Genomic DNA, 27,588 nt, shown 5'->3' on the forward strand with positions numbered 1-27,588 from the left:
TCTAACTTGAATGCACTGATGTCTCTCTGGCTTTTCTCTCATTTTTGTCTCCACAGCAAAAATGTCACACTTTGTGTGTGTATGGTTGTACCAATAAGTCTGGGAGAAGCGCTACATGAATATTTCATTGGTAGGAATGCAATTATAATTTTGCTAGTTAATGTTGTCAGAACCATGACCAAGGTAATGAAAGCAAAGCCCGTCAGGAAAAACAAATGCTGCGAAATGTAAACTTAACTTCTGATTCAAAATACTGAGATAATATTCTCTGAATGTTCAATGCAAACAGCGAAGTCCGTTCTTTGAGAGGCTCTCAAAACTCCATATTGTGGCGTTGAGGCAGGCACTGATGAAAGTGTTTTCAGCTAAAAACCAACAGAAGTTGTCAGTAACAGTGTCAACGTAAGATGGCTGCCCTGTGGCTTCAACCACAAGAGGGTAATTGTCAGACCATCATTGTACGTCCGTCAGCTGATCTTAATGAGGTTATGGAGAGTCTTTGCTGGATTTTTGCTATTTGTAGGCTGCCCGGGTCCCTATGACCCGCAAATAGCAGGGGCACATTGTATAGAATATTTATTTTTATTTGGTCTTCATGAGCATACTCAATATTGGCGTAATCCAAAAGTAATCCAGTTACATTACTTTATTATTATGGTACTTGGATTACGTTACTAACTACATTTTTTTAGCAGGTAAATTGTAACTGTAATGGATTACATTTTAAAAGTAACCCTCCCAACCCTGCTTGTTGCACAAACTTTGGGTACAATACATGCGCAAACCTTCCATTTCCATACAATTAAGGCACTTTGCTTAAAAGCGTCCATACTTTTTGCAAGGATGACATTACTGATGGAGTGGGTCTAATATCCCCCGGCATGACTATGGCTGCTCAACACTCGAGAAAATACAATGTTATCAGTTTGCATTACCACCACAAGCTGCAAATGTATTTCCCATCTCTGGTAAGTGTTCTTTGGTCCCAAGTTAGCATGTACAGAGTGCTCCCTTCACTGTATTATCGACAGCATTTTGAAGTGCTGCCTGTCAAATTTCAATCGCCTGGTTGTAACCAACCATTCAATTTTGTTCAGAGTCAATGTCAAATTGAGTTCATTTATATAGCCCTTAATCACAAATCATTGCTAAACATAAGCACAAATACACACCAAACCTATATTAGAAAACAGAGCACCTCCTGAGGCAGTATCCTTGGGTAAAGCTATAATAGCTAGCTAATAGCTATTATAATAATAATAATAATAATAATAATAATAATAATAATAATAATAATAATAATAATAATAATAATAATAATAATAATATTATAAATCGTTCATATAAATATGCACAATCCTAACAGACATTCATCCAAATTGATGGTGGCATTTAAGTGATTATCTAATTATTGCACCGAATTATTTCAAACAAACGATGTATTTTCCTTGTTGTTCTACTTCTATTTAGGGCTGGGTGATATGGCCATAAAATAAAATCTACATTTTTTTCAGTCATTCAGGAGAATTACGATTTTAAGCTATTTTAATCTAATAAGGTTTAATTTATTCAAAAATTATTCCTGAGCAAATGACAACAATAATGCAAACTGAAATCTTAGTTTGTGTATGAATACCACAATTAAGTAACTGGTAACTATTGTAAACTATAAAAATTGGTCAAGCACAAAATTGTTGCCAATGGTTTTCCAAATTGTAACATAGTCGTAGGAATGGCACCAAAGAAAATTCAGCCTTGGCATTTTGACTTCGACTGGCCAGCCCGCTGTCTCAGTTTACTGTCTATATTGTAAATTGATTAATGGTCTTCTCCCTCTCTGGGGGTAAAATGAAGGAAAATACTCATTAAATAGCACCGTATCGGCTCCAAAAGATCTTCCCTGTACACCAGATGGCCAGTCGAGCTCTGGACACAGTACTGTAGTAAGGGTGGGAATCACAGATGAACTATTCTTCTAACATTAATCCACAAACTCAATAGATGCACAACTGCCCATACAGTATATTGGACGTTGAACCGTGACAGTATCGATATTAAACTGTGTGTCCAGTGGCATCGCACCTGTTGGGGATGTGGGTGCTCAAACACTTATACGTTCGCAGTGAAAAGGTTTGTTCAACACCCACACTTTTTATGCTGTTAGTTATTCATCGACTAGCATCCCCAGATGAGGCTTTTAACATCTTTTCCAGGTGTCCTTTTTCCAAAACAAAAAAGAGAAGCACAAATGCATCAGGGCGTGTGGGCGTTTCAAAATTCCTCATTCATATTCATAAGCGCTGTATCGCTTGCAAAATGTGATCCATTTACAGTGATGAAGTGACAATAGTAGCACCAAATGATGGAAATGGGTTCAGGTAGTTCATGTTTCACTAAAGACAAACGCTTCCCGTGAAACACAGTAGTGCTCAAAAATGTTTTCAAAATGGTGTACACAAATGTTGTTAATCGCACTGTATAATACATTCATGTGTGTCCATATGATGAACTATAATTCCAGATAACAGGAGGCCACCCGTGTCACTAATAAACAGCATGCCGACATAATTAAAACAAGTGTAATCTCTGGTTTATCCTCCTAATTGGCATCTCTCCCCTCTACTAAATACTATCTGATGTTATGACATGAGCTTATGGATGCAAGTAGCATTTATTAGATTAGAAGCAGGGGCTTTACTATGATAAAGATGCTGAAGGAGTGTTTCAAATTTCCTGTAACTTAAACCAGCACAATATAGCTCACAATCAGGTTAAATGACGGTAATGACTCACACTTGATGACCAATCAATGCATTGAATGCTACTACTGATGATGATGATGATGATGATGATGATGATGATGATGATGATGATGATGATGACAACACAACCACGCAACCAATCAATCAATCAATAGACTAAATAATAATAATAATAACACTTGATGACCAATCAGTGGATTAAATAATAATAATAATAATAATAATAATAATGAAAATGATGATAATAATGATAATAATAATAATAATGAAAATGATGATAATAATGATAATAATAATAATAATAATAATAATAATAATAATAATAATAATAATACTTGATGACCAATCAATGGATTAAATAATAATAATAATGATGATGATGATGATGATGATAATAATAATAATAACTGATGACCAATCAATTGATTATATAATAATAATAACACCAAAATGAGAATGGAAAGTAATTCAATTTTTACTTGATACTGCGAACCTACCTCAGTGAGGTGTGGGTTGGGGTTGAATCCGCACTGGTTACACACAGTGGCCCTACACTGGGTGCAGGTGTTGGAGTTGGGCACAGCTGGTGGGTTGGAGAGCTCTGTGGTGGTGCACACCGGACACAGTTTGCTCTTTGGCATGGGCGCGATCTGCGGCACCGAGTAGGGCGAGGTGGGTGTCATGCCGCGGTCCGGCGACACCGAGGGGGATCGGCCCGTCCTGGAGCTGCCAGAACTGTTGAAGTCGACTTGCAGGTTTCGTCGGGAGGCGTGCTGACCGGGACTCTGCCCTGCATGGGCTCCCATGCCGGTACCAGCTGGACCGTGACTCATCCCATGGCCGGAACCCTGGCCCGTGCCGGGTCCCTGGCCTGTCTGCATGTGTCGGGGGGAGGTTGGAGTGTCGTGAGTGGCCAGGCGATAGGGCTCACCGCTTCTGGAGCCTATGCCACCTCCAGTGGCCATTCCTCCTCCCATTCTTCCTCCCATTCCGCCTCCCATCCCGCCTTCAATTCCTCCACCCATTCCTCCGCCCATCCCACTTCCAATGCCTCCCATTCCTCCCATCCCTCCTCCTCCTTGAACTCCTTGTTGCATGCCAGACTTTGGGCTACCCATTTTACCCATTGGCCCCCTGAAAGAGAAGAAGAAAAAGAAGACAAGAATTATACATAAAATCGTTCAAATATTGCATACTGTATCATATTAACCAGAAAAAAATCCAATCCATTTTTTTTTTTCATGTGTGTGTGGTTGTCCCTTTCAAGTTTGTTCTGTAACTCTGTAGAAAACTGATTTATTTAACAAAGTGCTCGGTGAAAAAGCAAATAAGAATCCCAAATGTCAATGTCTGGTTGCCAATCCCATTATCTTCTTACAACCAGACTGACAGAAACAGTGTTGGGGAAAAAATGCAAAAAATAATTAGTCCAGGGTGCTGATGAAAGCTAGGCAAGGACCTCAAAACAACCACAGGCACCAAGCAATTAAAGTAAAGCATAACAGACGACACACACACACACACATTCACTCAGAGACCTCTTGTATGTGTACATTGCAGGCTGTAGGAATACACACACACGCATACATTAAGACTGTGGACACAACCTGGGGGGGGTGAAATGTATACTCCACATATATAATTCAAAGAATTTCCATTTTGAACAGAAATCATATAAATCGGTGGGTGGTGTCTGGTCGGTGCTGGATTTCACTTTCCTTTGTCTTCTTGGTGTTCGGTTTAGGTGAATGGTATGGGATTTTTTCTAATAGGTTAAAAAAAAAAGAAAAAAAAAAGAAAAAAAATCATATAAATACAAATGCTTTTCCCTCCTTTCAAACCCGTTGTCTATGTTGTCTTTGGTTACTTACAACAAAAACACGATGAGAGAATTTACGTACAGTATACAGTATATTTAAAATAAAAAACAACCATGATCTTATGCACGTATTTGATGGGGTAAGCACAAAAGCTCCACTTTCCCAGGCAGCCGGATGAAGAAGGTTAGTGAAGAAGACCAAATAAGAGGCTTAAAAAGCTGGTGATGGAACTGCGGTACAGTAGGAAAGGGATGAGCTTCGGTGCACGGCTGGAATTTTTTTTGTTAATGACTAAAACTTAACTCATTCACTGCCATTGACGGCTATAGACGTCAAGAAATCATTTGAACTATTTCTATTTGTTAAACATTTTTTCCCACTTTTGTTAACAAGAAAGTGAAAACCTATATTTGTTTTATTGCACATTTAAAACAGATATAAAATTTGTGATTAATCATGAGGTAACTAGTGAAGTCATGCGATTAATTACAATTAAAATTTTAATCGCCTGACGCCCCTAATTTTTTATAATATTTTCTTTCTTTTTTTAATCACGTCAAGTGAATAACATTTTTCATTGTAATTAATCACATGACTTCAATAATTAACTCACGATTAATCACAAATTGTATATCTTTATTAAATGTACAATATATATATATATATATATATATATATATATATATATATATATATATATTAGGTTTTCATACTCTTATTAACAAAAGTGGAAAAAGTGGAAAATTAATAGAAATCGTTCAAATGAATTTTCGACGTCTATAGCCGTCAATGGCAGTGAATGAGTTAAATGCTGCAGCAATATGTCTACACAATATTGTGACATCCAATACAATAGCTGAGTCAAAGATTGCTCACGCTCACACGATTGAGAAGGCGGCTACAAGGTCCATGTGAGCAAAGTAAACACAATGATGCTGTCCTTCCTTTGCTGTGTGTATAAAATGGGAGAGGAAATGAGCAAGATGTTTATCTGCTTTAGTGGCGCTACAGCTACGTGAATTGATCTTTTCCATCTCACTTTGCCGCATCAGCTGATTCATCTACTGGCCAGTGGTTACACAGCCAAGGAGGAAATAATTCTTGAATTCATGTCAATCTTGCATGTCTGTGCTACAATTTTATACATCTAATCAGTAGTGATGCATTTCCTGTGTGATTTTTGTGCACTGTAATAACACTGCAGCTCTCCGGTGACTCTAAAACATTTGCAGTGATCACGGAAGATCTTTTGGATGGACTGTACTGTATGAGCAGTACTGCTATATGATGATATAATGATGTCATATGCTGTCAAGGCTGCGTATACTGTATCATTGGATACCACTTATCAAGTGCATGCAATGTTTATACATGCCAATTCATTTTAAATATGTGATTAAGAAACAGGCGGCTAGCTGGTTAGCACGTCCAAAAAACACTGTAAGGATTGTAATATCGGATCATTATGTAATCTGAATGCAAATAGAAGCTCCACCTCCAGACACTCTGTTTTTTACATTAATTCTGAATAATAATTGTGAGAAAAAAATGCATTGTAAAAGACGCAAGCACAAGGATTTGCACAGACATCCATCCAGACCGTTCATCCAGGCAGCAATTACATTACCTGCGAAAACAGCATTTGCGCATTTGACTGCATCCTGATGATTTACAACACAAACAAACAGGCTGACAATTTTGCTAGCCAGCCTTTCACGGAGAATGAATGAGCCAGACGGGCACGAGCGGAGTGACTCAACCGCCTTGGACCCTGAAATGAAAAGCCATGACGAATGGAGGCAGGTGTGAAAATGATCTCAGCGAAGTGCAGTAGAGTGAAAAGACGGTCTGAAATAATGATTGTGCTTGGCATGCAACACCGTATTGTCGTCCTATGCCACCATGCAACGTCACACTGAGTATCCAGGTAAGATATATCACACTTCCATAGCAAACACCCCCAACATTGCATGATTGACGGATAAAATGGTAAATCCGCCTTTTACTTCAATGTTCAAAAAGCTCTTTATATTTCCACCTACTGATGACACAGCACATAGAGAACCGAGTTATTCTTGCTAATGGACAGTTCGACATGTACAGATATATTTGTTACAAAAAAGAAAAGGACAGACCACCGCGCCTGAAGAAGAACATTTAATCAGTAATACAAATCAGGTTTGACAAGGTGACATCCGTGCAGCCTCGCGCTCGCTTGTGCTACTTCTAAACCTTTTCTGAAACGGTGTGAGTATTCACCTCAGGGAATAAAAAAAAAATGCACATCCCTCATTTGCTATCAACTCCGCCTATTAATAGCAAGCAGAAGCAGACGCAGCACCTCAGGTAGGGCTGAGAGTTCAGAAGTGAAGCAGAATTGGCAACATTTCATAGTTTATCATCACTTTTAGATTTGTAATTGTTTGTACATTGCAACAACAACAACAAAATAATAATAATAAATCTTCAAACCAATAATATTTAGTGTTACAGTAACCCTCTACTATAACAAATAAGTCATATGCTACCAACTAAGCAATCATGGCTGATGTCTGCTTATTTACAATGACAATGCTAGCTTAGTATCCCTTACCAAAAAGTATACTTGAAGTATACTCAAAATTAGGAGAGTATACTTCCAGTTTACTTTTCTTATACTTATTGGAGTAAGTAAGTAAATACAAGGATGCTGATGAAATACGTTTCATTGTGTACACAATGACAGTTCTATTCTATTCTATACTCTACCAAGTAAATGTTGTGTACTTGAATTATTATTATTATTATTTTTAATTCATTTATAAGGCCCCAAACTCCCCGTGGCTGGATATCCTAGAGGTTAAGGTCGTTAACCTTTGGTACCAGAGTTTGCTACTTCGATCCGTGTCAATTCATCCATTTTTGCTGTGAACATAAGTATACTACAAAGTATACTTTCAAGTATATTTAAGTATACCTAATAGTGCACTTAAATAGAGGTACCTGGTTGGATTCATCACTGTCATTTGCCACACACATCAGTAACCTGCAAGTTAAGGTTAAAGCCAGATTATCTTTCCTTTTTCGCAATAAAGCCTCATTCACTCTTGCCACAAAGTGCATGCTAGTGAAGATGACATTGTTGCCTATTCTTAACTATGGAGACCTTATTTACGGATTAGCACCAAACTGCACTCTTAAAAGACTGAACACCCTTTATCATTCAGCTATCCGATTTGTGACAAATGCCCCATTTCAGAATCACCATTGCGATCTTTACAAATGAGTGGGCTGGCTTCAAACACGGCGGCTTCATCACTGGTTTGTCGTTATCTATAACACTTTTCTTGGCATGGCACCATCCTACCTGTCATCACTTCTTCATCTTGCTCAGAATACTTACAGTACTAGTTCTCGTGAGTTTATTAAGTTTACCCCTCCAAAAACAATTACTACATTTGGCTGTAATTTCTTTAAATTCGCAGCAGCAAATGATTGGAACACCCCTTCTCCTCTTTTTTATAATTATGTTGGGCTTTGTGGTTTTATTTGTATTGTGATGTATGTGCTCTGTTTGGGCTTCTTCTCCATATATATATATATATATATATATATATATATATACATTTTTTTTTTATATATATTAGTACAGTACAATACAATGTGTATATATGTATATATATATATATATATATATATATATATATATATATATATATATATATATATATATATACTATAAAGTATACTTATTAATATACTTTATAATATACTTAAGTATACTTTTAAGTGTACTAAAATGGGGCAATTTAGTCCCAAGGAGTTAATTTAAAGTTTACTTTTAATACAAGAATAAGTACACTCGAAAAATAAACTTAGGTATTCTTAAGTATACTCTATATTGTGTATTTAAAGTATATTACTTTTTGGTAAGGGATGGCTAGTGCTGCTATCAGATTCTCGAAGGGGAGGTGGGATTAGTGAAGTGACGCGACAATCTTGCTAGCAGTTTTAAAACTGCAAATTTCCTCTTTAATTAAAGGTAAAAATATACCGATTCTGAAATGTACAAAGTACATACATTAAGTAAAAAGTAAAAAATGGTCACAGCCTAGTTTTCAGTTAGCGTTACTGCACTACTCTCCTCCATTCTTCCTACTCAGTAGGTGTGATGCAGGATGTCAAACAGAATCAGAGACAAGTAGATGGTCGGCTCAGGCCCCCCCACCTAAAAACATGGACGTGTTACACCAAAAGCACAGCAGAGCCGCAGGGCTAGCAGACAGCTGCTCTCTTTACTGCAGAAACACTTGGCATGTTTTCCCGGTGACAGTTTTTGCTGATTATTTCTATCTTTAAAGTCTATAGAAGTATCTATAGATGCATTTGCATGTTAAAATGCTCGTGTGGGCAGCTTCAAAAACTTAGTTACTATAGGGTCAGCAAAGGGATCCTGTAAGATGGAATATAAGTGACATTTGAGGCGCTTGTATTGTATTTACACTGGTACCGCCAAGGTGTTCCATGACGCTGTTCAACCTCCAGTGCGGTCCAATTGCATTTCTTTATTATTTTCCAGTACTGGCCATGTTTTAAGTAACATTTTAGCATTATTGTCTATCGAGGTTAACCCGTCTAATTTAATAATAGTGCATAATTTGAATATCAAGAAATGTTTGCATTTACTACTTCATTTTGTCACAGCTTTGTTGATAGAACCCACTGACCAAGCAAATGGTGCTGGACCACTGACACACATCTTTCATAACAGCAAAGACATAAAAAGCTTCATAGCAAGCATGTGAGTTGCACAATTTCCATGTGTTGCCCTTCAAACTCGAGAGATACCAGTGCATAATTGCAATCGCAGTATTGCAGCAATATAATGAACCAAAACAACAAAAAGGAAAAAGCCCAAAAACATGAACATACGACGGCGTATTAGGGCCACGTATAAATATATAATTTTTAGAGGGCGGGGGCAATATTTCGACCACTTTATAAACTCGCAAATTTCTGAGTTTTTTTCTCACAAATTTGCCACTTTATAAAGTGGCAAATTTTCCACTTTATAAAGTAGCAAATTCAGTGGCAGTGGCAGATTTGCGAGAAAAAAAAACTAAAGCTTACGAGAAATACACGTAGCGTACTACTCGACTGTTTGTGCCAATACGTTTTGGTCGGGTTTCTAAATAAGTAGATAGTAATTGCTTTAGCATAGATTAACCATATCATGTTAAGCATTCGCTCTTTGAACCGTTGTGTACGGCAACTGGCCAGTAACAAAGAGGCCCCCCTTTGCGAAGGTCCACACCCGGACGATCAAGCATTTAAGTTAATTTGTTAAAATGTATATTTACTTGTACATTTATGTCTCCAGAATTATTATTTACACATGCATACATTTTGCTATTTTTTTGTATTAGTATCTAAATTGATGTGTCGAATCTGCTGCTCTGCGTCATTCACTTGCATTTACCTATGGTATGCTAGCATCTGATTGGATAGTGGTAGTCAGCTGATAGGGGATCAGGAAGTGCTGTCGCTCCGGCTGCGTTGAATGACGAGTAAATTTTTAATTTAAGAATGAATCCGTCTCCGTCCTGCCTTTTCATTTTATAAACAGTGTCCCATTAACCACCAACGAATCCTCACATGATTAGACTATAGCTGCGCTATGTGTATCTCTCATACGTTTCTGAGTTACCACTATATATACTTGATAAATTGGCAAATTTGCCACTTTATAAACTCACAAATTTGCCAATTTATAAAGTCGCAAATTTGCGAGAAATAAAATCGTTTAACATTTTTTTAGAGTTTATAAAGTGGCAAATTTATGACTTTATAAAGTGGCAAATTTGCGAGTTTTTTGTCGGAATATTGCCCCCGCTCTCTAGAAAAATATATTTATACGTCCTAGTATGCCGTCGTACAAACATGCATTTTTGTTACAGTTTTCAGGAGGAGAGAAACCCACCATATCAGAAAACATGTTGCAAATTGCATTTGGGAACAACAACGGTAACGATAAAGACATTTTTGCAATAAAAGTGCAACAACTATTATTTTCGATTTTTTTCTCCCTTTGAAACAATTATTACCGTTTGAATGATAAGAACTGCCAATAATTCAAACACTTGTATCAATAATATGAATTGATTTTCAAAATGAAATTCCTTTATTGATCAAATTATATGAAATGGTCCATCTTGTTTTTCTGATGTGCGGGGTATTGTGTTAGCGCTGATGCCACACAAACGTAGCATCCGAAACAAGTAACACAACAAAGGCCGCCTTTTGATTGCTTTATCCTTGTGCCTCATTCTCCAGGCATGACAAATCAATCCACGCCTGTCCACTTGTTATGTCAGCGTAACAGTTGAATTGAGTGGAAAATGATGAGTCAAGTCTGACTGAAAGTGGAGTGCAAGGATGACGTGTTAAAGAGATGACTGTTCCTGTTATGATGGTCACTTATAAGCTGACTTCAACACTTGGAGTCAGTGCGATGCTCATGTGCAGCAGTAGCGGATGAAAAAGTCTGATAGTCAAACTTCAATCAACAGCCCAGAGTCTTAGGCTGCTGATTACCGCACCCTCAACCTGGGAGACGGTGATAACTTGGGTTTGAGACTCGGGCAGGACCGCACTGAATAGTACCAAGGTGAATGACTTTAGACATGCTATGCTAACGTTGCATGAAAAATGAGTAAAAAAAAATTAATAATCATGTTGGAATTTTACGTCATCATACATATATAATTTAAGTGTGTTTATTTTGGCTGAGACGTAAGTGCTCCTGACAAAATCAAAATGTTACTGACAAAATATTTACAATGTCCCAGAGAAGTCATGATAGAGGTTGGCATCTTTGCTTTCATTTCATTTGAATTAAATGTTTTCATTGATATACTCATCATAATCCCTCAGGGTGAAATTCAAACTAACACCCTGCTGTATATGTTTGTGCTGCACACTCCGCAAAAGCCAAATCGCACACATGCAGGCACGCAAGAAGAGATGTCAAAGTGAAAGGTGTGTAAACATTGTTGCACCTTTTGAGCTTAGGGTGGAGACACAGCCTTGCTCAACGGCACCTCACCGGTTGTGAAGAAGCAGACTAGCATCTCTCCAACAACTAGTTATAATTTTTCATTCTATGATATTCAAATAAAATCAGCCACATGTTCACTGTCTTCATTGGAGACACTTTGTATCGATGTACAAGTGTTAGAACAGAATTGAACTGTCAATCATTTGAACATAATCAGACAAGCCGGCAAGAAGCTGCACTCCCTCTTGGGAGATGCTGAAGACAAGTTTTTTTTATAGCGCAAACCTTTGAGCACATCCGACAAAATTACCTATTTTTAAAACTCCCGTTTTTCCCCCCCAATTTCATGCCGGCTACAATAACATTCCATTTGTGTGTGTTTGGTGGTGCCAATCCTTCCGCAGTGAAGGGAGTCGTGAGATGGAAGTGTCACTCTGCTGCTACGGGACCAACTCAAAGTGCTCTCAATTACTCTTTGTAGTTGCGATTTACCTCAGCTTGAGCTTTGTGGATTGATTTGCACTTTTGACTCAAGGGGGATGTTTTGCTAGAATTTCTTTCGGGGATATTTTGCCATGCAAGACATTAATTAAGTGTATTTTATTGCTTTGTGTGTAGATGTTAGGCTTCTGTGCGCCAAATCCATCGTAGTTTAGAAGCCACACACAGTATACCATTCAGGGTGTGTGGTATGAGGATTTAAAACAATCGAATGATTGAGATTATGAGGTTGTTGTGTGTTGTTGTTTTTTGTTGTTTTTAATGACCACCATCTTTGAGTAAAGCGCAGAGAGGGATAAGAGACAGACAGGGCGGTAAATCAGTGTAAGAGTGTGGAAAAGCAAATAGATGAGTTTGAAACTCATTTGTCAAAGTGCTTCACTAAACAAGACTAAAGGCTAATGGGAGTCAACACAGCAATAGCGGCAATCCAGGCTGCGTCGTTTCCGAGCTATAACGACGTGTACATGCATGTGAACACGTGGCAAATTCTGGTCGACAACATAATGAGAAAACACGGCGTGACCTTCACAACTGCAGCCAGCACTGCGTAATAGCCTCTGAAACAAACATGGAAGTTGACACACTTCTTGGTGAGCACACTGTGCTGTAATTGTAATGTAAATCCTAAACTATTTGCTAATCACCTTCAAAGGAAAAGCCAACCCAAACATTTGATTTATAATAGCATGTTTTATGTGTCCCCTCTAGTCTAAACTCGGCATTCTGATTAATCTTGTGTTTGTGGAAAGTGAGTTAAGCTGCAAAATCCACCTGTTCTTATGCATGTCACGAGGCAGCCGCCATTTTGCTACTTACTGTACATTGAAAGTGACATCACAGTTGCTCAGGGCTCAGGTAACGACCAATCATGGGTCAGCTTAAAAAAAACAGGTGAGAGGTGATCGGTCATTGTCTGAGCCCTGAGCAACTGTGATGTCACTTTCAGTGGACAGCAAGTGGCAAAATGGCCGCCTCGTGACATGTCAGGACATAGATAGATAGATAGATAGATAGATAGATAGATAGATAGATAGATAGATAGATAGATAGATAGATAGATAGATAGATAGATAGATAGATAGATAGATAGATAGGTAGGTAGGTAGGTAGGTAGATAGATAGATAGATAGATAGATAGATAGATAGATAGATAGATAGATAGATAGATAGATAGATAGATAGATAGATAGATAGATAGATAGATAGATAGATAGATAGATAGATAGATGGATGGATGGATGGATGGATGGATGGATGGATGGATGGATGGATGGATGGATGGATGGATGGATGGATGGATGGATGGATAGATAGATAGATAGATAGATAGATAGATAGATAGATAGATAGATAGATAGATAGATAGATAGATAGATAGATAGATAGATAGATAGATAGATAGATAGATAGATAGATAGATAGATAGAAAGTAAAGCCGAGTAAATAGTGAATTGGTGGGAGGAAGATTTGTTCGGAAGGTGTAACTCACATTGTGGTAACAGCACAGTCCCAACAATTTGTCCATATGTTCGCACATGAGCATTATAGATTACATACTGGCATACACACAAATACACACAACAAAGTACACAAGAAGCAACCTGGCATGTGCGAGTTGAGTCAGATGGAACATGAACATGTGACACTACAGCAAGCGAATGTTCTGCTCCATATGTGCTCTCTCTCTCTCTCTCTCTCTCTCTCTCTCTCTCTCTCTCTCTCTCTCTCTCTCTCTCTCTCTCTCTCTCTCTCTCTCTCTCCTTCTTTTTCTCTCCCTCCCTCCAAGTCCTTTTCATTGAGCCATCTGGACAGCATTGCTCTTTATTCCCTTCTTCATTTTCTCCTTACACTAATCAAGACTTCACACATTTCTTCTCATATACTTTTTGTGTGTGCCTTTATGTATTTATAGCACCGCTCCCGCTTGCAGTAAATTAGGGCTCCATTATTTTGTGCTTTTGTGCACTTTTGTATCCTTCCCAAATTGCCTCTGATTGATTGGCACATTTTGTTTTGAATGTGTAAGATGGCTTAGAAAAAATATAAGAGCAAAAAATTATTGTTTCATTCACATTTGCTGTAACCTCAATAGAGAATAGGAAGAGTTTACAGCATAGTTAATCCAAACCACCTGTTATTTTGTAATAATACAGAGCACATTACAGGTTTTATTCATTAGCTTTATACAGTATAGACTATAATGCAATGTATACATTACTGGTTATAAGCAATGTTATTGTCATGTACTTTATAAGCATTGCGTATTAGGACCAAGTATAAATATGAAGTGGGGGGGGTATTTTTTGCAGAGAAAAAAACTCATACATTTACAAAAAAAAACATGACAATTTGTGATATTATAAAGTGGCAAATTGCCGCAATTAAAAAAAACACTCACAAATTTACAAAAAAAAACTTGCAAATTTGTGAGAGGAAATACTCGTAAGTTTACAAGAAGGTTTGCGAGGATTTTTCCCCCCGGAATTTGCAAGAAATACACATAGCATACTCAGACGTTTGTGCCAATACTTTTCGGTCGGGTTTTCAAATAAAGAGATAGTAATTGCTTTCGCAGAGATTAACCATATTATATTAATGTACTTGGGTACAAGTCGCTAAATTGATGTGTTGAATCTGCTGTTCTCAGCCATTCACTTGCATTTACCTAAAGTCTGCTAGCTTCTGATTGGCTAGTGGTGTCACTGTAGCTTGCCGTGTGTAAAGGGTAACATTTAGATCGTCTCCATTCTGCCTTTATTTTTATTCTATAGATTGTTCCATTAACCACCAACGAATCTTTACGTTATACATTATACGTCGTGGTGGACAAAAGCCAGCAGCTTATAGGTAGCTGCGTCTCGCAAGTTTCTGAGTTTTTTCCCCCTCATAAATCAGTGAATTTATTTCTCGTCAATTTGTGAGGTTTTTTTTCTCCGAATATTACACCCCCTCTAAAAATATATATATCTATATGTGGCCCTAATACGCCGTCGTACCAAACACGTCAACTGTCATTTTATAATAGATTTTTTTTTAAATAAGTAGTTTTATTGAATTCAACAAACACAATACAGCAACTAACTCAATCAGCATTAAATACAATTATTTTTACACACCTTTTTTGAAAAATGTCGTATCTTTGGCAAAGAATGTTCAGCATGTTTGTTGAGTGGATCACATACAGTGACTCTTTGTTTTGCAAATGTTTAGATCAGAGGATGCTGTTGATATATAAGTGTCAAGCCGTTTGAGACTCTTCTGTGATTCAGGACTATACAAATCGACGTAACACTTTATGTTTCCTGAAACATACCAAACACAAACCTCCATCCAACTTCGAGAATGCTTATCATTACTAGGCTGGCGGATGCGCTGTGGGGTCTATCTCAGATGACTTCAGGCGAGAGGCGGTGAACAACCGGGATTGGTTGCCAGCCAAATGCAGATGATAGAACATCAAAATCAAAAACTAGGGTGTTTTTAGACATGAAAAAAAATGTACGGCAGCCTTTGGCACTCTGGGTGATTTTTCTTTTTCAGACAATAGTATGTTGGACTTTATTTTCAGTGGTCTCAATGATTCAGTCAATTTTTTTTCTTCATATTTGGCCTTTCCATCCATGTGTTCCTTCCACCCACCTTCTTCTATTTCTATGCCCTTTAGAAAGTGCTCCATTCTAGAGCCTCATTGCTTTTTTTTCTGCATTCACTACTCTGACCCTTTCAGCTTGCTTTATATCTCCATCACTCTCCTGATCCTTACATCTTTGCGGAGTCACTAACAGGTTGCTTGCGATTGGCTGAAAATCAGGGGCGGGGAAGGAAGTGAGGCCAGACAGCACGTGCACACATTGCACTTACAGGTGCAGTCTGACACCGTTGCAACTGGGTTCTAATGCACATAGACCAGTTTCTGTCGCATTTCTTACTTTTTTGTTAACGTTGGTGTGCACAACGACAGAAGTAAAACTTAAATGAAGCGCATCACTAATCGATCAATCGATAATTGATAAATTTATCAATTCTGTTTGCAAACCTGGTTGTTTACATGCTCCTTTACGGATGAGCTGTACTCTTTTGCTGTGCCCAGGATGCTTTTAAACTATGGACTTCCCCACCTAACCTCATCCAAACAATAACCACAACATAAAAGCTGGGTTTGAATCTCGGCTCCAGCTTTCCCATGTGAAGTTTGCATGGGTTTTCTCAGAGTACTCCAGTTGTGGGTCATTGAGGACTCTCAATAATACGTGATTTTCAACTGATGGGTCGTGGCCCAAAAGTGAGTCATGGCAGGCTAGTATACAATTTTAAGGGGCTGGCGGTTTACAATGACCCAGATATTCAAAGTTTGCCTCAAAAGTTGGCAGAAAGTCAAACTTATTTGGCGCAGCGTTACACAAACACTTGAATTTGCAATCAGTGCTGCACAAAAGAACACGAAAGTAGTTTAAATGCAACTTTCAGCGTTTTTTGAATAGCCTCTTCCGGGCTCTTCAGATGGACACAAAGAAATTACAAATTTTACTTGAACTTTTTTTTCTTTTTGTTCACCCTCATTTTTTTTAATAGGCTCTTCTGAAATGCACTTTGAACATGTAAATATTGTTATGCTAACAAATAAATGTTTTTAAAGGCAAAGTGACCCTCATGAAGTAAAGCGCTATTAAAAAAAAATATCGCATGAATGGATTGATATGCTAACTTACAATAAATGATTATCTTTCTGCCTCATACGTCCATTCTATGAGCATACAATAGCTGTGAGGAGATATGTAGAGAGATGGGGAAAGGAGAGCAATAGAAGAGGACAGATAAGCATCCTCCCTCCAGAAGGACGCTCAAATGTAGAGGGGGAAGCCGACATAAGGGGAGGAAGAGGAGATGTGCAGGCATTGCAAACGAGAGACGACAAGGGGAGGGGGCTGTATAGGCAAACACGCCGTGCACGTGATCATTCTCTTCACATGGCCTCTTATTCTCGTGGTATCAATACTTAATGCGATGCGCCGCACACCAAACCTTTTTTTCCAACACTTTTGATTCTAGCAAACGGAATAGTGCACCTACGACGCCTCGGATGAGCTGTTATTAGAAGGCAGCTTAAGCTGTCATCGTGCCTCCTCTGAGTCTCTATGTTATATAATGATGGATATGCCATGTCGTCGCTCGCTCCTATATGCACTCCTCTCTCTCACACAAGGGGTGGGAATCAAAGCGACGAACTGTAGCATGTCTTGTCTCTGCATTATTGCCACACAATTTTACATGATGCGTGCATGGACTTGCAGTATCTTAAATGGACATGACATTCACAGATTTACGCTGATTTCCATCAGTCATGTATGCTGGAGGGATGTGCAAGCCATAGCTGTTCCAGCTCCTAACATAATAGTACCACTATGACACACATCCCCAAACACACGCCCACACATTTAAGGCAAGCCCCGTGCATCACGCGCGCGCACATGCACACACGCGCGCGCGCGCGACACGATAATCACGTGTCCATTACCTCAAGAATAAAACAACAACACAAAACATTTTTAGGAGTGACGTGTATGAATGCTGCATTTATAGGAGACGACAAACACGGAGTGAGTGCCGTCGTGGACACGAGAGCGCGCGCGCGCGTTTTTCTGCAGCTCGTCACGCCAGGTCCGTGCAACGCGCCACGCAAGAGGGGAAATACTACCATCGCGGCACATGACATCGCCGAACACGACGGCAGATCATGGGCTTCGGGTGGTGGCTGCCATAGCAACCGCTTCCATTCAATGTCAAATGTATGGTTTTAATGGATGATGTTTTTTCTTTGGGGGTGGGGTGGCAGCAGGTTGTTCCACCTTGGGAGCGCTCACGCTACGCAAGAATGTCCTCCTCATGCAGACTTCCAATTAGCATGTGCATTCTTCACTACAGTCAGTCCCCAAGCACACGTCAGTTACCTATTTAGCCGAACCGTTGGCCCTACCTCGTCATCCCCATCACGGGGCCTCCGACTCCCATCCCTCCGCCGGCAGCCGAGCCGTTGACGGGTTTCACGTGCTGTCCTCCCGGCCCTGCGGTCGCCGGTCCTCCGGGCATCACGGAGCCCATCATCCCGGCCTCTCCGGGCTGCCCGCCGCCCTCCATGCTCGCCTCATTTCCCATCTCGGTCTCGGCTCAGGAGACAGGAGGGCGGTGAAGAGCGCTACTGCGTCCGATCGGTTCGAATTGCCTCTATACTTTTATGTCGCTAAGATGCCCTTTTAATTGAAACACATGTGGTCCAAACTAGAATGGACGGGGGAAAAAAGGGGGAAAAAGAGGGAGAGCGAACTCAGCGTTGCTCCTGTATCACCGCCATCGTCTTCATCCTCCTCCTCCCCGTCAGCCTCAGCACCAGTAGGCTGGGTTCTGACGTGTAACGGGAGCGCGCTTGGACCAGCCAGGCAGAGGGGAATACAACCGACAGGCGGCGCAAGAGAGTGCGATTGGACTGGAATTACATTTACAGAAGAGATTGTGAAAGTGTGAGTACTACTCACACTGTGTTCGTATAGCCTACCCTATTAAAATAAATAAATAAATACTTGTTTAGTAAAGCCTACTGATTGAACTCCTGCACTTCACTAAAAGTAAAAAAATAATAATAATAAAAAAAGTTAAGTTAAGTCAGTTATATAAAATATATGTTTTTATAACTCGGCACAATGAAAAACAGTCTGCACACACAATAGTTTCCCTCTTTTATTAATTTAGCGCTTATTGACCGACAATCACTGGGAACTACTGACACACATGATGTAAATCTCCTGGTTCAGATGTAGCCTATTGCAACAAAATAAAGAATAAATAAATAAATACAGCAAGAAAAGTGAGCAGAGAGGGGTGAGAGAACAGTAGCATTAGAGCTGTAAATTCAAATGTGACTACAAGAAAGAAGGGGATTACAATTTGGGCCTGCATTAATTAGTTGCCAGTGTACACATACAAATACAAAGAGAATAGGAGTTGAGAATGATTACCACCAGTCAGTCACAGCCTAATATTATATAATGTAATACTTCAATTATGAATAAAAACAATCTGCTATTATGATACAATAGCATTGCATCTTATTGTTCATGATGTTATATGCATGACAATCAATTTAAAGAGTAAATATATAGGCAGCAATCAAAGGTGTAAAGGAGAAGAGGATCATGAGTGAGGAAGAAAACTAAGAGGTGTTGTGTGCATTGGGAGGGTGCAAACTCCTTCACATTTACTTTCTCGCTAGAGCAAGGGCGCCAAGAGTGAACAACTACACTGGGTGTCACATGACTCATATCACCGTATGTTGTAAACTCATTGACCTGCAGGCTGCTCTGCGCTAATTCGCGTGGAGCCGGCCGGGATGGAGAAGGATCCTTAAATTGTCCCACAAGGAGACATTCAATTTCACAAATTGTCCTTGTTTTAAATTAGACATTTGGATTTGCATACACACAAATAATAGATGCTGATCACAACCTTAAAAAATAACAGAAATGCTTGGGTCATGCTTTTTTTGTGTCCATAATGGTTTTGACCATGGCTGTAAGCATATAGTTCCAGGACCACATAGCGCTAATTTCCTTTTTTTTGTAATTTTACTCTATATGTATTTATTACGGTACAATTATTCACAAACACTGCGTCGCATCAGATTAAATGAGAGAGCAACAGGTGTTCCACAGCAACTTATATAGTTTCACTCAATGGGTTTGAAAATTATTATTTATTTACTACAAATAATACAGTATATCTATAATATATCTGTGATATCCATCTCAGCCAGCCAGCAACAAATATTATGGCAGGGATAATATAAGAATTTAATTATCTTCCACTAGATGGCACCTTTATATTGACCTGTTGCCATTCACAAGGCCCAGTTTTTACACTAAAGCCCCTTTTTCATTGTACAGGTTCTACTCTGAAACAGCCTGGTGTTGCCCTGTGTGTTTACTTTTCTATTAAATTTTTTCAATGTTGTATGTGCACTTATAATGAATCTGTTCCTCACAACCTCTTCCAACCCGGTTACAGAAGTATTTCACCCACTGGCAAATATGGTTAAAGGTCTCATATTATGAAACTTTTCAACATACTAAAATAGTTCTCAAATGTGTAAAAGACATGTCTGTGACATGAATTCGTCAAAATTGACTTTGGATTTTATATTTTTGCTGTCCCTAAATCAGCCAAAAAACGCTCTGTTCAAAACAGCCTGTTTTAGGGGCGTGTCACTTTTATGTAAATAGCGGCACCAGGCCACGCCTAGTCCATACCCTTCTCTCTTGAAGGGGCAGTGATTTCGGTCATGGTAGCCATGTGCTAATGTTGTGAATGGAAACGACTGGCCATGGGAGCAGAAGAAAAGAAAAAATATAAACATGTCTTTTACACATTTGAGAACTCTTTTAATATGTGGAAAAGTGGCATAACGTTCGACCGTAAGAAAAACTAGCATAACGTTACTACAGAGACTATGTTGTAGCGTTAGATTGTGATTGTTTAGGCAACGGTTATTTTGCCGTAACGGGCAAATCTCCCGCAAACGTTATTTTGCCGTGAATGCTTGTAGACATTTACAAGCGCTTATGGATAACACAAATGTGCACATTTAGGCCACTGGGCGGTCGCAACGTGCAATCCGTCTCGTCGAGACCGCTTAGCGGCCGGTTAGCATCACAAAGTCATGTCAACTAAGTGGCGAGTTGCCAGTCACGGCAAATTAACCACCGCGGATTGTATCTTGACAAAACAATACGCAACCGCTTCATATTATCCAACCCCCGTCTGCTTTATCATATCTGACCTCTTGTAACCAAACAACCTCCACACGACAAATGTAGCTCCCACTTTAAGCACTAAAAATACACCAGTAATATGTTGGAAGGTGCACATCTCTTATTAGAAAGGATAGGAAGGAAGGCTAAATCAAAAATGTTAAACTCACATCTTTCCCGTTTGCAGTCGTGTCACACTGTTGGGACCGATCCATCATGTTTAAACGTGTTGCTAATCCAGCTCTGAACAGGCTTTCACTAACAAAACAGTCCTTTGAAAAATGATGTCGGTACACGTCCTTTAAAATTAAAATTAATCCACCGTCTTCTCAAAGATGTGGGACAAAGGAAGCAACCACTTTTCCCTGATCATTGTTTCCACTCTCCACGGAGGGGACGGGAAGAAAAAGAAAGGAGCAGCCAGCTTCTCAAATTTCAGTGGGCGCAACAAACCTTTACCAGAGGTGGTGCCACTAACCCGAGGGGGCTGGGTCGAGTGCACTTCCGTGTCTTTTTGATGTCACTAAGTCACGAAAATTTAATCTGCTCGTTTGAAGCACACATTTAAGAAAGGAGGAGAAAGCTAAAGAAGTCGCGGACGGACTTTTTTCATACCTGGTTGGATTGTAGACAGGCCAGGGATGCATATTATTGATAGAAAACCCCACTAAAGTGCATTTTCATACTATGGGACCTTTAAGTAGTGTTGTAAAACACAATATGTGTACTGTATATACTGTATTTGTATGCCTTGGCGATGGGCGGCTGTGCCTTCCTTACTAAACCTGGAATTGGATTTTCCGTCTTTGTGAAAGCTTCTGTACATTTAACAGGCAATGATTTGTGACGTCGCCACATTGTGCAACTGCAATTAATATTTTATCGCTGCAAAACATGTTGTGGCCAAAAATTGTCACTCCTGAAATCTTGTGGCAAAACCCCAACACCGCACACTGTAAGTGTGCAATGGAGGCTCGCACAGTTCAAGTGATCCTGCCCCAATTGATTGGTTCCTGTTGTAATGGAGAACTAATGGAGGCCAGGCCAAGTAAGGCAAGAACGGGGCAGAGCGCAGACAGGCTGTTCTGAAACTTGTAATGGAAAAGCGCCTTAATTGAATGTGTGAGTAAATCATCATTCTTCTTGTTTGGTGGTGTGCCATGCGATTTTTGCATCGTAAAATATGTGCATTGACTCCAGACCAGAAAGGTTGTAAAACACTGCAAAACAGGTCATAGCGGCTGGAGATGTGACAGCAATATGCAATTTCCTCATTGGCTTGTGGTGAAGTTATGATCAACCAATGAATTCTGCCTAGCAACAAGTGGTTGACAGCGTTTTGCATCAATCACGCATGATGAAGTCTTGTCCCAAGTGACCACTGAAATGAGAAAGGCACGCGATTGGCTCTTTCTGCTATCTGTCTATTTTCTAAAAATGTGGCCATGAGCAAGACTTTCTACACTCGATAATATACATAATAACCGACCGACCACGCCAAGTTTATCCGCTCGTGACATGATTAGCTTGGCTGGCCAAAGATTCAGAGCCACTTTCAAGTGACAGCAGAAAGTGTCGGAAGGGGCATATCTCCTTTAGGGCTTGAAAATGTCAACGTCAGATATTCAATAGTGCCATGTTGAAAAAACTGGTCATAGTGGAATTCAGCATCCACTTCCTGATCCAACCTTGAAGCCTCGCTTAAACCTCTAACCTTTGCAGAAGGAGTAGAGTCAATCACTTTGACATGACAGACTCATTGACCCTCCTGCAGGGCCGATTACTTAAAGAGATTAGAAATGAGCAGCGTGCCAGCCTTCCACTTCACTCTGAACAACATAAAACACTATTGGTCAACTGTGAATGCTTAATTGAATGACTGATGGGCTGCAAGGACCTCATCAGCGCTTTCACTGGCCAAGTCCTTTTCCTTTAGCTCATCTCCACAAACGGGTGACAAAAGATGCAAAAATTCTATTTTTCACTCTTCTTTAATCAAATAACAAGAATCCTTTTTCATATTCTTTAGTGCATTCGAATGGCATGTACTTTAACCAAAGAAAAGAAAATGGCTCCGCGTTTGCTTGGCAATGCAAGGAAAAACCTTCCAAACTAAATTACCAAAGGAGAAATACACTATATTCAAAATACCAGAACACCATTTGAACCTTTATTTAATTCTCTTCTCACGTCGACCTTTCTGAATGTATCTTAATGAAGTTGGCATTTAATTAACAATATTGCTGCATAGGAAACTTGGAACCCCCAAAAAGTGTCAGCTTTTATTTCCATCAAACAGCACCTCACAAAGGAGTTACTCTCCAGTGTTTCACCGCCCAAATGCTAAATTAATTACAGCAATGTGTGATGGGAGAGATTCTGTTCTTGTCGGCATTGTGTTCAGGCTTCAGGGAAGCGCTTTTGCCGGCGGCAGCAAAAGAAAAGCTGGCTTCTTTTAAAACTTTACACTACATTGAACTACAATAAGACACAGGTGGATGAACTAAGGAGAATGCTAAGAGACAGATGGAGAGAGGTCTTAAAGAATGAAGTGGAGCATGGAGATACAGCTTTAAAAATATACTGTATATGGGGTTTCAAGTTTGATCTGGTCAAAATATCGTGATGGAGCAAAACTCATCATTAGAAAAGTTCATCGAGTGTGCGCAATTTAGTAGGATTTCTCATGTAATGATATTTTTCATCAATCCACCTCCCAGATTTCAAAACTAGCTTGTAAAGACTCTAAACCAGTCATTCTGAAAGTGTGGTACAAGTACCACTAGTGGTATGTGGGCTCCATCTAGTGGTAATCAAAAGACTCACTGAATGAAATGTTTTTCTTCTTCTTTTTAAATCCAATACAGTACATTTGTTAGCTATAATCCAGTAAAGTTGTTTCTAAGAACAACTTGCATTTAATCATTTAAAAATGTATGTCTTCACATGTTTATTTCGATACAAATCTTATTCAAATTTTATTTACAAAACTTTTTTTTTAACTCAGTCATTATCTAAGTATTTTTTTTCTTTTTACTTACGCCCGATGTTAATGTTCAAATTGTGCATAATATTACAGCAGCTTGTAGTAATATTATATTTATTATTATTATTATTATTATTAAATATTATTATTGTATTTTTTTAAGACAAGTTCTATAGAAAATGGATGGATGGATGGAATCAAAACAATGTATTTTAACTGCATAGACCAAATAATAATGAGATTAAAGCATGAGGTACAGTCGTTGTTTGCGCAACATGTTTGTTTCTCAGCAGAACTCACTATTTAAAAAAAAAAAATGTTCTGCATAGTATGAATTAAAGCGACTTTCTTGGTTTAGGGCTTATTCTAGTGGCATAGTGTATCTCTCTTGTCGGTGTTTCTTCTGGAGTTGTTCAACAACCAAAAAGTCCAGTTGCCTCAATTCAACCCAGATGACCACGTCTTGGATGAGTAAGAATTCACACAGTGTTGTCACAAGGTGAGTGGCAATCTTTCTAAGGTTATCCATTTGGAACACAGCTCAAAACTTTAAACAATTTCCAACAAAACATGTTGAATTTTGCAAACAGGCAGTGATTCTACATTTTACCAAACTCTCACTCAACCATGCTTGCTAACCCTGACTTGGTCTCATTACTTTCATTCCTGTCAAAAAACAATAGTGTCATTTTTTTTCTCTTCTCATTTAATAGCTCTCTGATCTTGTCATGGAATGACTCCCATGACCCAGATCAGTCAGTGTTTCACTGAAGCGGCACTGAAGCACTAATAAGGACAGAAAGAGTCATGTCTAGCCTTTAACTAAATGAAACCATTGGACTTTTGTGTAACGTTACCATGTGCCCAGCCTGACATTATGCTGTCTTTCCACCTGCATGCTGCATCTTCAGGGATAGAAGAGTGGACTCTCCGCCTCCCGCAAACAACTGTAGAGAAAGAAGGGACCATATAGCATCGAGCAAAGCTTTAATGCAGACTCTTTCAACTTCATTTCACCATTTAGAACAGTAATGAAGAACTTCAACCTGAATGCACTTTTTTTTTCTTTCTTTTTTTTTAAACTCGTGTGTTTGGTTGGAAATTAATCAAGCACAACATTCAATCACTAAAACAAGTCTTCTGTGCAGGATTGCAAGTAAATACCTGTCATTTGACATCTTAAATTAATAAAGTAATAACAATACATATGTTTTATATATGTGTATATTTATACACATAGGCCTACAGTACATTTTACATTGGATATGTTTTTAATTGATGGATGAATGGATGGATAGATAGATAGATAGATAGATAGATAGATAGATAGATAGATAGATAGATAGATAGATAGATAGATAGATAGATAGATAGATAGATAGATAGATAGATAGATAGATAGATAGATAGATAGATAGATAGATAGATAGATAGATAGATAGCCATTCAGGATGAGTGGCTCCATCTAGTGTGCAAGTGTGTTATACACACTTGGTTTTGAATGGCATTCAGTCAGTTCAGGCCCATTCGTGGTCAGGGTGACATGAGGTACGTTTATGTAAAATGTATGACTTTAGTCATATGTTCTTATGTGATGAATGAAGGATTTGGTTGGGGTGGGGGCAGCATTGCTGTGGACCAAGCGTTGGCATCTCTGCATATTTCAGTTTGAATTTCAAATATATTCTGCAGCTATATGATGGATAAAGGCAGACATAAAGGAAGAGGAAAAACAGAAGCCAGTCTAAACCTGAAGACTTTCAATTTCCTGAGCAGCCAGTGGCGTCCATCTCCTCTGCTGCTTCACAGATATCTAATCAATAACGCAGCGTTTAAATCGGAAAACATCCATTCTTAATCTGCTCTGTCATTTAATGCTATTTTCTGCTCTCGAGCGTCTGGTTGCAGGCAGACACTGATACAAATCTCTTGGTTGAGATGTGGTGCTTAGATAAACGGTTGAACATCAGAAATAAAGGAAGAAAGAATGAGAGAGAGAGAGAGAGAGAGAGAGAGAGAGAGAGAGAGAGAGAGAGAGAGAGAGAGAGAGAGAGAGAGAGAGAGAGAGAGAGAGAGAGAGAGAGAGAGAGAGAGAGAGAGAGAGAGAGAGAGAGAGAGAGAGAGAGAGAGATGACCTGCAGATGGCAAATCAACTCAATAATTATGGACATTATCAATTAGTTGAGAATGTGTACTATTTTGGCATGTAAAGAGAATACAATTATTAAATTACAGTAGGCCTGCCCTACAATACGTGGGTGGAGAATGGGAGTAACAGAACGTACAGGAAAACATCACGCTCAAATTCACACCAATGGACAATTAGTTTCAATTGACGTAACATTCGGGATGTATGTGGGCACGGAGACAAGAAAACTCACAGGGTGGTCCGAGCCGAAATCCGGACTGTGAGGCAGTCGCAGCAGCAACGCGATGGTGAAAATTTCATTTTGACTTGATGTTATTAACTTATTTTGAAAACAATATAGGCTATTTATAAATATTATTAATATGATTTTGTCATTAATAATAAAATAAGCCTGTACCTAATATATATATATCACTAACTGCAAATAAAAATAAATACTTTATTAACAATAAGTCATCACGCTCACGTTTTGACCTCTAGATGGCAGTGTATGAACGCTAGTGCGAGTATATGTGATAAAGTGATTTGGATAAAGTCTGAAATAAATGCATGTTGTTCCAGTAGTCTCGGTTCAAGTGTTGTACATAAATGTCTACCGTACTATGTGTTTACTAATTGTTTATTTCATCATGTCTGGATGGTGTCACAAGCATATTTGGCTCATTTGAGTGCGTTTTCTGCACCTAAAGGGATGCTTGGCTTATTTCATGTATTAATTGTACTACATAAAAATAATGAAGTTATCAAATTAATTCTAGACAAAATATAAACATGTTATTGCTTAAAATGGCCAATCGAGTCCCTTAAACTCTTCACTGGTGTGTTTAGTAGTCCAGAAATTAAAGGGGGGAAATAATACAAATAAATCACAGTACAGTATAGCAGTGTGTGAATTTGCCTCTCGGGAGGATAATATTCTGTATGTTATGTTTGGAATTATGTACAGTTGTAATTATAAGTTGACATGGCCTTCTTTCACTTAACTACAACAAACTTCAGAAACTGCATTTCAATGATGAGCGCTATAATAGATCAAACAAATTAACTGACCATGTTGGTTAAACAGTAGCACGATGACCGACTCTCGAGTGCTTACGTGATACATGGGTGGATGGAACAAACAACCTCTAACTCACGCACAGCACAGGGAGGCCTGGGCTGAGATTCGAACCCTCAACCTTAAAACTGTGAGGCAGACGTGCAACCAGTGCTCCATGCTGCCCTTGGAGAAAATGTAATCTTTGATAAAACGATTGACATGAAAATACTTTTGAGTTTCCAAATAAAATTATAAACTAATTTAATGTCAAAATCGAACATTTCCTATAGTGCTTAGTAAAGGACACGCGCACGCAGACAATTTTAAATGAGAACGACTATTTGACTATGCACATTGTTTCAGTTAAAGTAACGGAAGCAAGTCACCATGTAGCTTCGATGCTGATCTTTGGTTGCTCGTGCACTTCCGGAACTTTCGTCCCGATGTTTTGAGTGCAGGGCAGGGAGGACGAGGGCTGTCCTGTCCTGCCTCCT

General features: G+C 38.9%; 1 protein-coding gene across 1 annotated transcript in view; it reads right to left on the reverse strand.

Moving 5' to 3' along the window:
• The window catches only part of bsna (bassoon presynaptic cytomatrix protein a), a 98,653-nt gene extending 80,133 nt beyond the window's left edge, over nucleotides 1-18,520 (reverse strand). The window contains exons 1-2 of the mRNA XM_086067108.1: nucleotides 18,097-18,520; nucleotides 3,260-3,896 (exon numbers count right to left, since the gene is read on the reverse strand). Coding sequence (XP_085923234.1) covers nucleotides 3,260-3,896; nucleotides 18,097-18,275 — 816 coding nt within the window. The 5' untranslated portion in view covers nucleotides 18,276-18,520. The remainder of the gene's footprint in view (nucleotides 1-3,259; nucleotides 3,897-18,096) is intronic.
• Nucleotides 18,521-27,588: the final 9,068 nt, after the last annotated feature.

This window comes from Leptonotus elevatus, chromosome 2 (assembly GCF_054856555.1).
Source record: "Leptonotus elevatus isolate MCC_2025b chromosome 2, RoL_Lele_1.0, whole genome shotgun sequence".
Lineage (NCBI taxonomy): Eukaryota > Metazoa > Chordata > Actinopteri > Syngnathiformes > Syngnathidae > Leptonotus > Leptonotus elevatus.